Below are 16602 nucleotides of genomic sequence, written 5' to 3'. Positions count from 1 at the left end.
TTTATTTGCATGCCGCCACCCGATTGGTTGCTTCGGGCGTGCGTGGGCGGGGCTATGCGAAATAAATTTGCATTCCGCATTGTGATTGGTTGATTTTGGCAATTGTGGGTGGGGTCTGCAAACAAATTTACATAAAAATTTCTGGTCCTGCATGGCGGGGCTACGTAAAGCCGGTGTGGTTACGGACGGCAACCGGAGTTGTTGGTGTTTTGTCCTGGAAGACGTTTGACCTCTGGTCCGAGCGGGCTTCCTGGGTTCATGCGCAAACTCCAGAAAGGACAGCTCGCCCTTTCTGGCCTTGAGCATCAATCCAAGAGGTCTGCTCGGACCAGAGGCCAAACGTCTTCCAGGACAAAACCCCAACAGCTCTGGTTGAGTCCATAACAAGGCCACTTTAAACTCGGTGAGACACAAAACACGCAGACTCTGATTCCAGCCGAACAATATATTGACAAGCATTTTTTGAAAACAATTTCACATCATTTTAGCAATAAAGCTTGACTCAAGTTTAACACCGACACTGGCTGACAGGCAGTATATTTAACCCTTGTGCTGCAGTTGATGTCAATAATTTTATATAATGCAACATACAATTTTAAAAAACTTGTAAAAGTATTATTCCTGAATATTTATTTTACTTTCAACCACTTGACATGTTCAGTGGCATCGGCGCTATACATACACATGTAGTTCTTTTTTGTATTTTTGCCCTCTATGGACAATAAAAGCGGTACTGTGCTATGACCAAAACAAATATCGATGTCTATATACATAAATCATGAATTGGAATATTTCATATCACACAATTGTTATGCTTTGTCTTTGATTTAAAGATGACAACACGCAAAAATCTGCAAAAAATTGTCGAAAATGTAACAAGGGTTAAGCCAGCAGCAGAGAACGCCGTGTTGTCTGCTTGACGAAGCATGGACTGCACAACACTGACACACGTGGAAGCTGACAACAACATCACTCACTGCTTCTGAACATGTGCTTTGGAGAAAATGTTGTGTCTGTCATTGTAGATCTTAATTTAACATTACCCCAGGAATGCCATTTCAAAGCACAGGTTCAGAAGCGTTGACTGATGCGTGTTCAAATGTCACACAGTCCATGAAACTGAGGCCAAAGTTCACTTAAGTGACATCATACAGCTCCTCAAGCACACAAAAGGAGGCCCTGCGCTGCTGCTGCTATCTTGTACAGCCTGTCAGCCAGTGTTGTTATGTCTAACGCTGTGGTGCGAAAAGCACAGATGTGCATTTTGGTCATTTTTTAAATGCTGACGTTCAGGCAACCGAACAATGTAAAATAAATCAGTAAAATGACCAAAATAGTCATTCTGTCTGGCCTTGTGAATACTTAATGAGTACTCATTTGAATATTCAAATTTCGATTACTACGTTGGGGATGTAAACTTTGACTCCTTATTGCTGTAATACAACAAAATGGACGTCTCGGAACAGTTTATATGTTTTAGAGATCATTAAATGTCACATTATTTGTTTTTACGACGAGCTGACTATTCATTATTTTTAAGAAAAAGCAAATTTAAATCGTAGTTTACAATATAATTAGCCAGTTAGAGTGATCTATTATTGCATTCAAAACATACTTGTAATCCATGATATCTCACATGATTGATCGTTTTTGACGGTCGAAATAAATTTCCATTCAAAAATCGGGTTAGCATTATATCTCGTTTGATTGTGTAGATGCGCCCAATGTTTTGATCGAATCGAGACAAGCTTAACACAAGACAATGTATATTTATTTTTTTAAAGAGACAAATATTCTTTTAGGGAAGCATCAAGTGAAAAGGAGGAAAAGTTGAGCACGCGTTACCTTTGCACAACACGTCGCCACTTTTGCACTCAGACAGCCAGCAGCCGACGCGGAGACAACGTTCCTGCACTGCGGTCGTCTCCTGTGCATTTAAAAAAATCCAAAAATGCCTGACTTAGACCGAAAGTACCTAAACTAACTTCGCTCAGGTGTTCGAATAACACCAAAAATATGAGCAAACAAATCGCCGAGGCAAACAATGACTCATTTCCGGTTTTGGTCCGCCTTTAGTTCCGGGTCTCAGCTCCGAGAATTTGAGTAAAAATAAATTCTGGACCTGGTTAATATGCGTCGAAAGACACAGGCAAAGTTTTAAATTACTCATCCTTTAAAAATAATTATAATAAAAAAATATTTAAAAAAAATTATAATGTCTCCTGTATTTCAGAGCTTGCTCTCGCCATACGTCGCTCGATAAACAAACTGTACGGTGACCCTAATGTTTTGGCCATTTCATTCTGTATGTTTGAGGGCTGGGGGGACCGGGGGTCTATCTATCCATCCATTTTCATCATCAGGGTCATAGAATTCAACAAAGCGTCTTTTAATAGAACAGTACAGTCAAGGTCTCTGAAGCAAACACTCCCATCACGAACGCAAAAAGTGCGCACGGGCATCCAATCTGCCCTCTCACTTACAATAAATTAATAGAACGTCAACACAATAAAATAAATCATGATGAAAGCAAATGTATATTCGAAGACACTCGCCTGTCATTAACAAAGCATGTTGATGTCAAAAAAACAGATTCACCCAAAAAATCTTTTAAACAATACAGGACTTAAAAGGTAATAAAGATAGATTGTATTGAATTATTTGACTTTTACTGACATCTTTTCATGCTGGCGTTTTATTTGGTTCTGCTTTCACTCAGAATGAAAGGCTTTTTTTTAAAGGCATAAAGGGAAAATAGATGAATGAAAATGGCTACATCTTCAGAACAAATCTTGATCTCATCTTAGATTTGGTTTCAAGCCAAACATTTGCACGAGATCAGAGTTGGAGGCGTGGCAAATGTGAGTGGGGGAGAAAAAAAATCATACTTTTCAACGCTTCTCCTTGCATATTCAATAAAATAGTTCCACTGTAGCACCCCATCCTCACCAACACACCCACTTTTTGTTTATTTTAATATATATCTATATATTTAATACAAATCTATTCCCCAAATTTAGAAATCTTATTTACATGAAAAAGATTTTTGTTTTATTTACGTAAAAGTGACACCTCACAGAAGCCCCTTGTAACCTTCACAATCAAGGAAGATATTCAATTTTTTTAAATAAAAGCTCTTAGGTTTGAATTATATAAAAAGAAAAACGGCATTCAAAAAAACAAAAGCTCACGCACCCAATTCTTTTGAATAGAAAAATGATGCTTCCTTTGTGATATAAATCATGAAAATCTCCAAGAGGAAATGGTTGATTAATGTCCAGAGGTCTCAACGAGCAGTTCGTCAACCTCTCAAAAAGTGGCTTTCGAGTAGAACGTGTCAGTTTGGAAATGTGAGGCCGTCCCGCGACATGACAAGCCACATTGTCCTCCTCGGGCAGGAGTGCAGCCGGCGAGTGTGCGCGTCGTCATTCAGACGTGCCGGCTCCCTGCAATGAGGTATCGCCTACACACGGGCGTGTGTTAGAGCATTCTGTCGTCGGCGCAACCCGCTCCGGCCGTGTAGCGAAACTCCTGCAGGTTGGAGACGCCGTGGAAGTGCACGAAAGCGCCGGCCACCACCAAGATGTGGAACAACTGGTGGGAGTGGAACTGGAACACACAGCGGGGGACACTCAACGGAGGCTGCTTTCAAGGCAGCCGGAATTGCGTGCGTCGGCGTGCGACGTACCCAGATGTCGCACTTGCCGGGGAAGAATCTCTCCGGGATGCGAGCGGCGTAGAGGCAGGCTCCGGTGATGTAAAGCGTGGCCATGAGGAAAAGCCAGCCCATCTGTCCGATGGTGGTGGCCCTGATGAGCCCCTCGCTGATGACAAAGTGCAGGGTGGGCACCACGCCGCTCAGCCCCAAGCCCACAAACACACCTGGAGCGAGACGGCGGAACACGCAGTCAGCGACAGATCGCGACAAGCTCGGAGGAAGGAAAAGGCGGCGACGTCGGCAGTGACCTGCGCGGACTCCTCGGTACTGCGGGGTGGCGAAAAAGTCGCACTGGGACACGGTGATGGCGGAAAGGCCCAGCACGCACACCACCAGCAGGTAGATGAAGCACGGCTGCGGCGAGCAGTAGAAGGAGTAGTAGAGCCACGGCACGAACGAGCCCATGATCAGGAAGGCGATGCCGCTGTAGTCCAGCCTGTTGGACACAAATAAGCAGAAATTTAAAAAATATGTATATTTAAAATTTGAAAAAAACTTTTCATCTCCATGCCATTGTTGAAAAAAAAAATTTTTCAAAATAATATAAAAGAAAATGCTCTCGTAATTATTGGTTTGGACCGTCACATGTCAGAAAATAGGCAGACATGTTGATTGATGCGTTCCAAAGGGAAAAGGAGATGCTCGCCGATGGCTTATTTTGACTCAAAACAATCATCAGACATTATTTTCTGTCGAGAGACTAAAATTCGGAGGATTTGGTGAATGATGAACTGCTTCTCATAAATAATTATCAATTCATTTCATAATTGAGAGCTGTCGATTCTTTTTTTTTTTTTTGCACCTCCAATACAGACGTGCCTAACCCAAACTCTCACACACATTGTAAATGGATTTGAGCAACAACTCCCCAAAAATATAAGCATAAAATTTCAACAAAAATATTTATTAAAAACAGTAAGGACCCAAAAAAAAAATTCTTTTTTTTTTTTTTTAAATTGAAGTTATGCTAACTTACTTGGAAAAGACCCTGGACACCCCCTCCGAGTGGCAGTAGACGGTGTGGAAGAGCCACGAGAAGGACAGGCAGAGGATGGCGCCCAAGAAGAACATGCCGATAGCCACCTTCTCCTGGACCGGCGCCACGAAAGACATGTTGGGTCGGAACATGTACATCAAGCCCAGGCAGAGGAAAAATAGGCAGCCTAGGGAGCGGATGGATGGCGACACCATTTTTCAGCAAGTCGCAGAATCATCACAAGAAGCAAAAGTCAAGCGCGTGCGCGGGCGCCACCTAGCAGGTGCGTCCAGATGTTGCCCGTCTCGGTGTGGATCCGGAAGATGCTCCTGAAGCAGGCCCGGAACGAAGGCATGGGCGGCCTGTGGCCGTGCAGCAGGAAGTCGTTGTCCTTCAGCCAATCGGGGAGCACGTCGTGAGGGATGACGCGCCACCGGCCCTCCCACACCTTGGCGAGAGCGGAAGGTCACGCGGACCGACGGCACCTGCGAGAATTTCTTTTTTAAGGTGTGGCGCTGACCTTGTGGACAAACTCCTCCACCTTCTCCATGGCGTGGTGAGCCTGAAGAAGCGGCGTCATTCCCATGAAGCCTTCGTCGCTACTCCTCTCTTCTCGGGCCTCCTCTTCTTTTTCTCCCCTGGCGTCCTCCTCCTTTTTTCTCCTTTCCTCGTCGCATGTCGGGAGGCTCTGGAGTGGGGGAAGCGCACCAAGGGTGATTCGTTATTTGCGGGGACACGGGCAGCATATGTACGCGCTCAGCATGTTTCCGCCACGCCTCATAAAAAGCGATGATACATGTCGTTCATTTGCCGTCCGGGTCACAGGCGCTCTGCTGCATTTTTTTTTTTCGTCCCCCCCCCCACCAGTGTTCATGGGTGCATTTAATAAGATTTTACCGGTCGTCATTGGCCGCACAACACAAAAGGGGCACTTAAAAGCACCACCGACTTACGCAATAACAAGAGCGGTTCTCGGGAGCAGCTTGTGTATTAAATCTTAAAATTCCAACACGTCGCCGCGCTGTTTCGTGCTCACCCCACGAGCTAGACAAGAGCATCGGCTTCGGACTTATCAGCGCATTTGCAGGCTCACCCCCCACCACCCCGAGTGTGGATAGCACCGTGAGATCAATTAATTACTTTCACCATCAAGCGCTTAGCGTCAGCCTATGAGGCGCACTCGCGGAGATAAACAGGCACGAGAAGCGAGAGGAGCAGTGCCACATGCGTGCTTCAGATTAAATCCGGCACTTGATCCCAAAAGACCTTTTTTTTATTTTGCAAGCAGACACTCCCTTAAAAAAAGTGCTCCCTACAGACTCATTAAACGTGAAACAACACACACCTGTCTGACTTATAAATTACATAACAAGCATGTCAATAAAAACATCTATTTATCTCTATCATACAATACACTATCTATAGACGTAAAAAAGCAAAGCGTGGAGAGTCTCTGACAATCAGAATGCATGTGTGCAGTCAATGAACCTCTCTTTGTATTATTCTAACATTAGCCTCATCGCATAATTGCCTAAGTCATTTTTTCACTTTCGGTCACAATATCAACAAAAACAAAACCAAAAAAAAAAATGTTTTGTTTTCTTTATGTCCGTGTAGCTTCTCATTCATTTTATGGTCATCTGAAAAGGTTGACTTTGTTGTGCTCTTTGTTCTCTTGGGGGGGGAAAAAACATTTTGTTTTTTAAATGACTGATGTATTTATGCTCACGATAAAGCTACGGCAGCCAGTTTAATCTGCTTCTTGTTTGTGGCTCAGAAAAAAAAGTAGTATATGTGGTGCCCTGAAATTGTATTGAAAAATAATCTCAAGAACTGAAAATGATCCTAAAATGTATGTCGCAGAAGTATCGACGTTTCAAGCAGAGCTTAATGGAGCCTTTTTTTTTTTTTTGGTGGGTCAACTAATGATCGACAAGCCTGCCAAATTCCATGTTGTTTAAAAATAAATCAATAAATAAAATTGGCTTCGGGGTCTGAATTTAAACAAACGTGGTGGGCACTCCTGATTGCGTAAAAAAAAAAAAAAAAAAAAAAAAGAGTTGGTGGTGCTTGATTTAAATTTGGTGGCACAAAATAAATCTAAAATGGCAGCTGTGAAACCTGCCATGCTTATATTTGCTCGCACCCCCAACAAGATCCGGACGATGGAGGACGACGGCCCCTCTCGGAAAAAAACACCTCCGGAGAACATGGAACATTACACCCAACTGAAATCGGGTCACATGACCCCCCCCCCCCCCCCCGTTGGACCAATGGGAGGCGGGAGGGAGGCAACACAACAACACGGCGCCGGGAGGAAAGAGGCTTCACCCTTGTACAGTGTAACCCCTCCTCCATCCCTCCGCCACCTCCCCCTCGACGACATGTGACTCACACTGCTCAGATGCGAAATAATAAAAAACAGCTGGCGTCTGCTCATCATGAACTTGTGACCAAGAAAAAAAATAATAAAAAAATCAGTCGAAGGCTAAATTAGAAAACAATAGCGAAGGCCTTGAACAATCAAGGGAAGTCAAGGGCAGCTTGAATGAAAAAAAAAAAGGGAAAAAAAGAGGATGTGTAGATATTGTTGGCTCACGTTTGTCCGGTACATTTTTTTGTGGGGGGGCAGTCAAATCAACTTTCCCCCAACTTACCCCGTTGCGTGAGCGGCACTGAGCGGTGCTGACGTGTCCGTTTGAAGAACCTGAGGTGACTGCGGCGCGGCGCGGCTCCGTCGGGGCGCTATCGGCCGTGTGCTGCGCATGGCTGGAAGTTCTGTGTCTCAGCACGAAGGCCGGGCCGCCGGGCCCATTCGCCTCTCCTTCGTCCAGCTTGAAAACACCGGGCCGGAAACTCACCCCCGCAGACGCTTGGACCGAACGGGGCGGCCGGGTTCTCCTTGGGAGCGCTGGGCTGCGATCGGGCGCTCACTCTGAATTTGGTGGGACGAAGCTGAGAGAAAAAAAAAAAAAAAAAACATCAAAATGAGAACAGGGTGAAAATTTCACAAAAATCACTCAATCTAAAAAAAATGTTCACAAAATAAAATAACAGGGTGCAAGAAAAATTTGAAAAAAAACATTAAAAAAAAGAAACTAACCCTTTGAAGAGCTTCTGTTTCATTTCAATTTTGCACTTAAATAATCCATACATTTTTTTTTTAAAAACTAAAACTAATACTAAAAATAATAACTAAATTAAAACAAGGCATTTTCAAAAATTAAAAAACAACAAATGCTCTAAGAACTCATTAAAACCAACTGGGGGGCAAAAAAAAAAGTCAAAACAAAAACAAATAAATTATGCAGACAGGCTAACAGTTAGCCAGTTAACGTTAGCTTGCGACAACACGCGCTACGCTCTCAGTGTTCACGCATATTACAGCGTTGAAAAAGAAATAAATAAAAACCAAACAGTTCCACACTCACGAAAAATAAATAAATCGAGCCAAGACGCGGAAACCAAAGTCACGAGGACGCTTTTGCGGCAAAGTCCGAATCAATTCCTGGGACGCAAACAAACGGCCCGCCGCGCACAAAGGGAAGACGGTCAAGATTTTTACTCGGTCTCATCCTCTTCGCGGAGACCGTGAACCCGCTCCGGGTTCATCGCCGAGCCGTGACCTGAAGCCATTGACGTTGTATTGAGTTGTATTGATTTGACGCACCGATCAATCGCGGCAAACGAGTGCTGGACACCACATTAGGTACACCTGATTGATTCTCGTCCTCCTTTTCGCTCCGCTTACGAGAGTGCGTCAGGGTACTAAATAAGCGGAGCGTGCGTGCAAAGCAAAGACAAACACGTGAGTCATTGCGCTCGGGCGGTGGCATGGTGCCGGCGGCCCTTTGGGGAAGGGGAAGATTTGACTCTCGTTGAAAAGCGAAGGGGAGGGAAAAAAAATGAGGGCAAAGGGCCAGTGTGGTCGAACTGGCGAGCGAGCAGAGCGTACGAAAGGTTGACACGTCAGAACTCAAGTGCGGCGGCTATCTGAGCAATCGCGCTTTTTATCTGATGGCATCTTGAGATACTTCAATAAGTTGATAGGGAGAAAAAAAAATGTTCTGCTCTTTAAACGTTGGACCTGCCGTCATTTTTGCAGTAGTGGACTGTCGAGGCATGACAAAAAAAAAAAAGTAAAAAAGTATTTTCATCACATTCTAAATTTTAAATGAACAAAGGAAACAACATTGGTTAGCCTGCCTAGCTAATTTAGCATTGTTCGTTAGCATTAAGCTAAGCGGACTTTCCACTGGCAAAGATTCTTTTAAACCCACCGGGGAGGAATTTTATTTGTTTTATGTCATGTTTGACAGTAAATGTCAACTGTGCGTGGGATTAAACAGTTGCAAAATTTCTCAAACACTCGGGCCTACTACGCTACTGTATTTTAATGCCGGCCAACACAAGATAATTTATTTGAAGACACTCCAGTATTTAGCTTCAACAAACACGGCCGCTACGTTTGCAAACCTCCAGAGCCAATTTAGAATCCGACATTGAGTTACTGGAGAGGAATAATTAACATTAAAGTGAGCTTTCTCCTCAAAGTCGCGTCCTCGAAGAGTCGGCGGGGTGCTGGCACATGTCTGACGAGATTTTTCTTTTTTTTTTCCTTTGCCAAAGCCACTGGGTGGTAATTCAAAGGTGGTCAGTGGTCACACGGCGATAAAAATAGTGTGCCCTGATGACAAGGGAGCCGAAAGCTACGTTCTATATTAAGACATCAGCGCTGTCTTTTTTACAACATGAAACGGTGACACATCTGAGCGCGGCTTGGTATGATTACAGTCAAAAAGAAAGTGCTTCTGCTTTTCCCACTTGAGCGCGACAATGAACTTTTTGGGGTTGGAAAGAAAATTTCCGGGGATTTAAAAAAAAAATTCTGTGGGCGTTTTTTTTTTTGTTTGTTTCCTGTAATGACAGTTCCCAAAACCAAGTTGAGCAGCATTTCTGGCCTGGCTGCGTCATTATGCAATGCAGTACAAATGTATAGCAGGGTGAGACTTGCACATGGGAGTTGTGAATGTCTTCTTTGTGCAACTCCATCCAATCCACTGAGAAAAAAAAAACAACCAATTGTAATCCATAGACACACGTTCATAGAAGAATATTTGTTCATCAAAAATTTCTCCAAACACGAGATTGCCGGTGCCCTGGGGGGAAGATTAAAAATGCAAAATGCGTTTGAACACGCCATGAAATATCCATGTGCTAATCTCATGCGAGACAAGACAAACTGGGCGTGTTAGTGCGCGCGCGGACAAAAGTTGGAGAGGAACAGGCTATCGGCTGGCCGGGTTATTAAATATTGACAGCCTGACTTCATGCTTGGCGAGAAAAAAAAACAGGCCAAAGGTACTTGCAGAACACTCCAAGGACCTGCACTGAAAATGACTGATACAGGCATTAGCATGCATGTTCATTGCCCAAATATCATCTCTCTATGCTGCTCAAAGTGGAGGACGTGTACATGCTTGAAGGGGGGGGGGGGGCGCTATGCTATGTTGTGACATCACATGTCACTAATCTTTGATGCTCTCCACTCAGCAGATACTTACACAAAGAGTACACATAGTGCAAAGGAAGGCCGAACATTCTTCTGGATGTCGAAACAGTCCAAGTAGATAAGAGCCATGGCAACCCAAGGGAAACAACGAGAAGCCCCAAATCTAGACACACTCCTGTTTTTGACAGCCACGCTGCACTTTTTTTTTTTGGAGAGGGGGGGCTCACTTTTTTTCCCGCACACAAAGGAGCATCCCTTGTCGGCATTACGTCACGCCTTAGTGAAAGCATGTCATGCCGTATATGATGCGAGACGCCCTGTTTTCGTCGGAAGGTTCAAGAAATTATCCCCCCCCAAAAAAATTATGATTAATTTTTATTATAAAACAGGCAAATCGAGGGGCAGCCCGCAGGTTTGTTTACACCGAGCTAGCAGGCGGAGCTAGTTCGCTAACACGGGAAACCACAACAAACTCCTCAACACCTCACGTGTTTCTTCTGACAGTTTCATACGACGAAAGTTCTTGATCGAAGCAGCACGTATGGACTAAAAATGGCAAAAACATGAGAGAAAATAATCTGTTTTCCCCAGTCGGTGGCTAGCTCATGTTTTATTATGACAGCCTTCACAGCTAGCACTCATAAAGTACCAAAATACGGTCACGTGTCCGAAACAATACGGAACACGAGATTTTGAAACCACAAAGTTGTACCATCTTACCTCGTCACGGTGTGTTTTGGTAAATTTCCTACGTGAGGAGTCACAGCTTGTGAGCGTTGTTACCGTGGATCACCTCTGCTCCACTCTCTGTTGTTCTCTTACGACAGACTGTACTCGGGGACGTACGGTGTGCTCGGGGGCGTGGTTAATATGTGACGTGACTCTCACGAGAGGCAGGCTGCCAATCACATGGAGCGTAGACAGAGGAGAGGTGGCCAATCGTTGTGTATCCGGAAGAGAGAGTGACGCAGCTGCTTTTTGTAGTTTTCATTCAGGAAAAAAAAAACTGAAAGAATAAAAGCGAAGTTGTAGTTGTGACTTTTTGAATGGCAACTTTTTCATTTTGTTTTTGTCTTACTTCTTTTAATTTTAGACATCAGCTAACTCTCCACAATAAATTGTCATTTCTGGTTTTTATGTACTTTTAATCTATCTCAACTCAACTCTATTTATAGAGCAATCTGTCTTTTGTTCGTAAAACAACAAATGTGAATGGTTCCAATGGGGGCAAGTGGTGAAAATAATGTCGGGAAATGTTTTTTTTTTTAACTCAAATTGTTTCATTTGGTCATAATGTGCTCTATGAATTTGGTCTTCATATCAGCCTCACTCCATGGCCATAAATTCTTGCAACCGCGAATGAAATATTTGCCCTCAACCTCGACCTGGGTGTGTTTACATCTGCAGGCGTGCCCACAGAGGGCACTTTGTGGGCTGCCTGACTGCGATTGTCTGGCTGTGTAAATAGATTCGCGATGAGTGTGTCTTTGCTTGTGTAGTTTCGCCAGTCTGGTTAATCTGGTCGGACACCAAACAAGTTTTGCTTGCAAAAGTCGTCTTGAGCATCACACATTCTAGTTTCATCTTCTAGACTTGCTGCTTCAGAAATGGCGCCCGTGTTCGCTTTGAATTCACTTTTCATGACGGCCTGCCCCACCATGACAGCTTCATTATTCGACGTAATTGGTAGCGATGGTGCTTAGCATCCACTTAGCAGCTCCAATGAGCTCAACCTTGAAACATGCTGGTAGGGTAACCCAAAAAGGTCAGAAATAATACACACTGTATCCCTCTATATGTGGACTTCAATACAACACGCATGTTGAGCAGCTCGCTGTGCGGATATCAAAAATGATGACTGTGCGAGGGAAACATGACAATTTTAAAGGACCAAATTAGGTTCGGAAGCGGCGTGGCCCGTGGGAGTTAACTGAACATGCTTCACACACGAGCGAAAGACCAACAAGTATCCCGGTATCAAAAGTCTCTCTCAGGTGCGGCAGTTTCGACCGCTGAAAGGAAAGACATGCTCGTGCTCCCTGTCCGATCCAATTAGTGGCAAACAGCCCAAAGTAATGAGATTAGCAATGAGGTCATCACAAGGTACACTCAGCCGTGCCGTGCGCTATTATTATTTTTTTTTTTCCCTTGTAGTTGGGATTTAAGAACAAGGCTATGTTGTCCAATAAAACCTTCTGAAGAAGAAAAAAAAAAAGAGGCATCATCGTCCAAAGACTAGTTTATCAAAAGTATACGTATCGAGACATACAAAACAGGACAGTAATAAAATATATACTTTCTCTTATGATCTAATTTTCTTTTAAAGTAGCTCATAATAAATCGCAGTCCGTTCTGTTCTCTTTTTTTTTTTTTTTGCCACACACAGACGTTCATCCCCCCCCCCCCCCCCCAGTCTCTTATCATCATCAGACTGGATTGAATTCTTCATATCTACCAATTCTTTTCCATCAAAGTCAAGCAGGATCAATTTTGGAAGCGAGATGGCGACGGGCCCAAAAATGAAGACGTCTCGGTCAAGCTCGGTTGACTGCTCGTTAGCATTCACGGGCGTCGGGGTAGGAGAGTATCTTTCGCCACGGCGTCATCAATCTTCGCTAATGGAGCTTCGTAAACCCCCCCCCCCCACCCCCCACCCCCCCTCGCGCCTTTTCCCCGCCCGTGAAGGTCGCGCCCGGGCTGAGGCAAAGATGGCGGCAGGCGGGGACGAAAACCTCGTTAACCGCCGTTGCTCGCCGACTCGTCGGGTCGCGGCAGCTGGCATCTCTGCCGGTTGCGCGGAGACAAATGGAGTGTTTAATGGAGTGTCCCCGTTTTCGTTACAGTATTTCTACGCCTAAGTGTGCCTTGAAGGATGGCTCCCTCCGATCCTCGCCGAGCCATTCCTTGGTCTCGTAGCATTCGGGAACCCGCAGCAGTCAGCACGTTCACTCCTGCGGGCCAGAATCAAAGGAGATGATCCAAAGTGTCTCTTTTAAACAGTCTACTTATTATTTCGTGATATATTTTATTCATCGGAGTCACCCGTGTCCCTATTTTGGATCCAGTTGTTCCGCCTGGGGGGGGGGGGGGGGGTTGGGTTTACGAAAGCAGGAAGGGCCCAAATAGGAAATGACTCCAAACGGCTGGCGCGGCGGTTCGCAAATCTTGCGTGTTGACAGCTGATTACCGAACCCCTAACCACTTGCCCCCCGCCCCCCCCCCGCCACACCCGCCGTTATTTACAGACGAACTGGTCGACCAGCGAGGTGCAGCGCTTGCACTTGACGTAGCAGCACCAGTGGAACTTGCAGTGGCAGCGCTCGTGCTTGTACATCTTGAACTGGTCGTAGCCGCGGCCGCAGCACATCAGCTCGCAGCCGTCCATGCCCTCCGACGTCTTGTTGCACAGGCGGCCCTGAGTGCCCAGCGAGCCCGTGGTTTCGTTGTGGAGGCAGTAATCCGGGCTGGGGTCGATGTAGACCAGGTCCTCCGGGGTCGGGGGGTTGAAACGCTTGTCCACTTGCTCTAGTTTGCCCTGGATTGGACCACGATCGGTGATTAGCGAATTAGCGATTTTTATTTATTTATTTTTTAAATAAAGACGTGCAGTTCTTTTTACCCTGCGTCCGATGCGCATGGCGGCGGCGCTGTCGTATTTCTCCTTGAGGAACTCGCCAACGCGCCGGAAGTCGGCCAGCTGGAGCCAACACGTCTTCAGACTGCACGAACCCGACACGCCGTGACACTTGCAGGCCACGTTGGCCAGGTTGTACACCGCCTGGAAGATTCCGTAGAAGAGACGTCATCATCATCTTCATCTCAAATACGTCACTGATACTGAATCGGAAACTCCAAAGTTGACAGTGGCCGAGAAGAAAAGTTTTGAAAGTTGAACGTGGCTCCAATTGAGGGTGACACTGTCGCCCTCCTGTGGAGACTGTGTGTGACTACAATGTTCTAGCTTTTTGTGTTTTACCCCAAAAAAAAAAAAATGAAGAACTGAATGACAATGGATCTAAGATGGCATTTTCATCTCATGTCTTTGAAGTTTGATCTTTTGCCCTCTCGGATTTATCAGAGGCTTATGCTTGCATGTGAGAAAACAACAACAACAACAAAAAAACAGAGCAGGAAATACACTAAGATTTATGGTGCTATCTGCAGGGGGAGCCTGAGCAGGCCGCTTGCATTAACCCCCCCCCCCCCCCGCCCCAAGCGCACCCCTCAAATGCTCGCTCACACACACACACACACACACACACACACACACACACCATACCAAGGACATCACTCATCATGCTTTGTGTTCTTTTTCGCGTTTTCCGCACACATAAAACTCCCTGTGTTCTTCATATCACTGGCTGTCCTCTCCTCGGGTTGCCTGATCCCAATTACCTTTTCACCTCTGTTAACCTCTGAACCCCGAAACCCCCACCCCACCCTCCCCTAACAATCCCCGCTCCTGTTGCCCCCTCTCTTTTCCTAACCCGGCAGGCATAGCACTCGCCACCCTGCATCCCGTCATCCAACCTCACGCATTTCAGGTAGTTGTTATTTCTTCCCTCCACGTGAGCTCATGCCGTGCGTGCGTGTTGTAAGTCTCACGCTGCGCTCCGTGGCGGGACATGCCTGCTGGGCTCGGTGACACGGTCAGTCAGCCGCGACGTGGACACGGTCTTGTCGGGAACAATAGGTAAGAGCCGTGTGTGTGTGTGTGTGTGTGGTAAAGAAAAAGAGTGAATGTCATGCCTTGCTTGGGCTTCTTAAAAGTTACTGTTGCTCCATGCTAAGGTGCACATGTTAACACTCGACTGAAGTGTAAGGTGTCGGGTAAATTTAAAAAAAAAAAAAGTGGATGCTATTTTATCGAGCATCTTTCTGATAAAAAAAAAATTATCCACTGAAAAGCTCTGGTTGTTGGACATATGTCCCAAAATGTCATACCAGGACAATGAGGCACTCTAAAGCACCATCGTGAAGCCCCCTATTGACATACTGGCTGAAATCCCCTTGCTCCCCTGATTTCTCTCAATGACGTTCATACACTTAAGGCCAACAACGAGGCACTCTAAACCAGCCATGCCCACCCAAAGTCACGGTCCGCACACTGGCTGTCAAGTCCCAAAAATATTTTCCTCCTCCTCCTGGCTATTCCGCCTTTCTCCGCATGATTTGCATGCACTTATGATGATGATGAGGCGTTCTAAGGCATCCTTGAACTCATTGTATCAACTCTAACTTCAAATCTATTATGGATGAATCGTGTTCCTCATTGTTGGAGTTTGCCCACCCCGAAAAGAAAAAAAAAATCCTGGCATCGAAAGATAAATGTGTTCTCAGGGGAGGTTTTGGGGAGTTTTGCCTGAGAATGTACATTCAGTGTGTGTAAGTGTGCGTGTGTGTGACAAGAGCCGCCTCATTTGATTTGTGTCGAACGGAGACAGCGAGCCCCGGTGTGTGCGCGCCAGTCTTTGAAAGTCGGGGGAGTGTGACGGCGGTCCATCGCTCACCCCCTGCGTCTCCGTCTGGGCACACACCTCGATGCGCACACACGTTGTCTGCCTTTGTGCACAAGTCAAATGAAGCTAAACGCTAACACACACACATACATGCACACAGATATATATAGTGGCACGCCCCCGTCACCTCCAAACAAAAGCGCTGTGGTTTGCCTTGTTCAACCGAGCGGGACAAATCCCCAAACCAGCGTGTCAGCCCCAAAAAAGCGAGTCTTCCTCTGTTTTTTTTTTTCCCCACTGTGTTTCTTCTCTCTTCCATTCGGATGAACAAGAAACAATGCAGGAGGAAAATGTGCATGTGCATGTGTGTGTGTGCGTGTGTGTGCGTGTGTGTTCATGTAAGCGTTCACTACTTCACAAAAAGGTTTGGGTATCAACGCAAGTCAGTTAGTGAAAACCCATCCACTCTCTTACAGCCCCAGCGGGACCCTCGCGGCACATAGGCACACCAGGCCCTGACCTTTGACCTCAGCCACACACACAAAACCAGGCTCACTGTCTCTCTCTCGCACAAATCAAATGTGAGAGGGGAAAGGGCTGGGGGGGGGGGGGGGGCGCACGCGTGCGCACGGAACGCACCAGGGCCTCCCGTCTTGTAAACAGCTCCGACAAACGCATTCCCCCTTCTTGCGCCGTCCACCGCCAAGCAGCAAATGGACCTTTTACGAGGCAGCGCGTCGGTAAATGTGGAGCCTAATCAAAGGTGAAAGGTTGTTCTTAAGTGCTGTTCTCTTCCGGATGTTTCCCAAACAACTCCCGTCGTCCCTTGAAAATCTCGGGGAAGACGGCGGGGAAATGAGTCCCGGTATTCTGAGCGATGGCGAACAAAAGTGAAGCAAATCCGCTCCTGCCTCACTTGTGAATGTGTGTTCCCCTG

The 16602-nt window shown here is 45.8% G+C and overlaps 2 protein-coding genes across 5 annotated transcripts in view; both read right to left on the bottom strand.

Moving 5' to 3' along the window:
* Positions 1 to 2373: 2373 nt before the first annotated feature.
* Positions 2374 to 11059, bottom strand: LOC147186157 (adiponectin receptor protein 2). 3 transcript variants are annotated; one of them, XM_086103061.1, is made up of 9 exons: positions 10927 to 11059; positions 7352 to 7649; positions 5215 to 5382; positions 4971 to 5142; positions 4695 to 4881; positions 4135 to 4154; positions 3967 to 4092; positions 3689 to 3882; positions 2374 to 3609 (listed from the first exon to the last, which is right to left on the bottom strand). In XM_086103061.1, exons 3-9 carry the CDS (start codon positions 5278 to 5280, stop codon positions 3481 to 3483), a joined length of 894 nt encoding a protein of 297 aa, XP_085959187.1. In that variant the 5' UTR covers positions 5281 to 5382; positions 7352 to 7649; positions 10927 to 11059; the 3' UTR covers positions 2374 to 3480. The 3 variants fall into 3 exon arrangements, with proteins under 3 accessions (XP_085959187.1, XP_085959185.1, XP_085959186.1); XM_086103059.1 differs by having other exon boundaries at positions 3967 to 4154; XM_086103060.1 differs by lacking the exon at positions 10927 to 11059 and adding an exon at positions 8365 to 8499 and having other exon boundaries at positions 3967 to 4154.
* A 1814-nt stretch (positions 11060 to 12873) lies between these two features.
* The window catches only part of wnt5b (wingless-type MMTV integration site family, member 5b), a 34973-nt gene continuing 31244 nt past the window's right edge, over positions 12874 to 16602 (bottom strand). For both annotated transcript variants that reach the window (XM_086103323.1, XM_086103321.1), the window contains 2 exons: positions 13826 to 13984; positions 12874 to 13741 (listed from right to left, as the gene is read on the bottom strand). In XM_086103323.1, the coding sequence (XP_085959449.1) occupies positions 13442 to 13741; positions 13826 to 13984 (459 nt within the window). In that variant the 3' untranslated portion in view covers positions 12874 to 13441. The remainder of the gene's footprint in view (positions 13742 to 13825; positions 13985 to 16602) is intronic.

The sequence above is a fragment of the Hippocampus guttulatus genome, chromosome 22 (assembly GCF_054856545.1).
Source record: "Hippocampus guttulatus isolate MCC_2025c chromosome 22, RoL_Hgut_1.0, whole genome shotgun sequence".
Classification (NCBI taxonomy): Eukaryota; Metazoa; Chordata; class Actinopteri; order Syngnathiformes; family Syngnathidae; genus Hippocampus; species Hippocampus guttulatus.
Note: the sequence above shows the minus strand (reverse complement) of the source record. Positions and strands in the feature narration are given on the sequence as shown.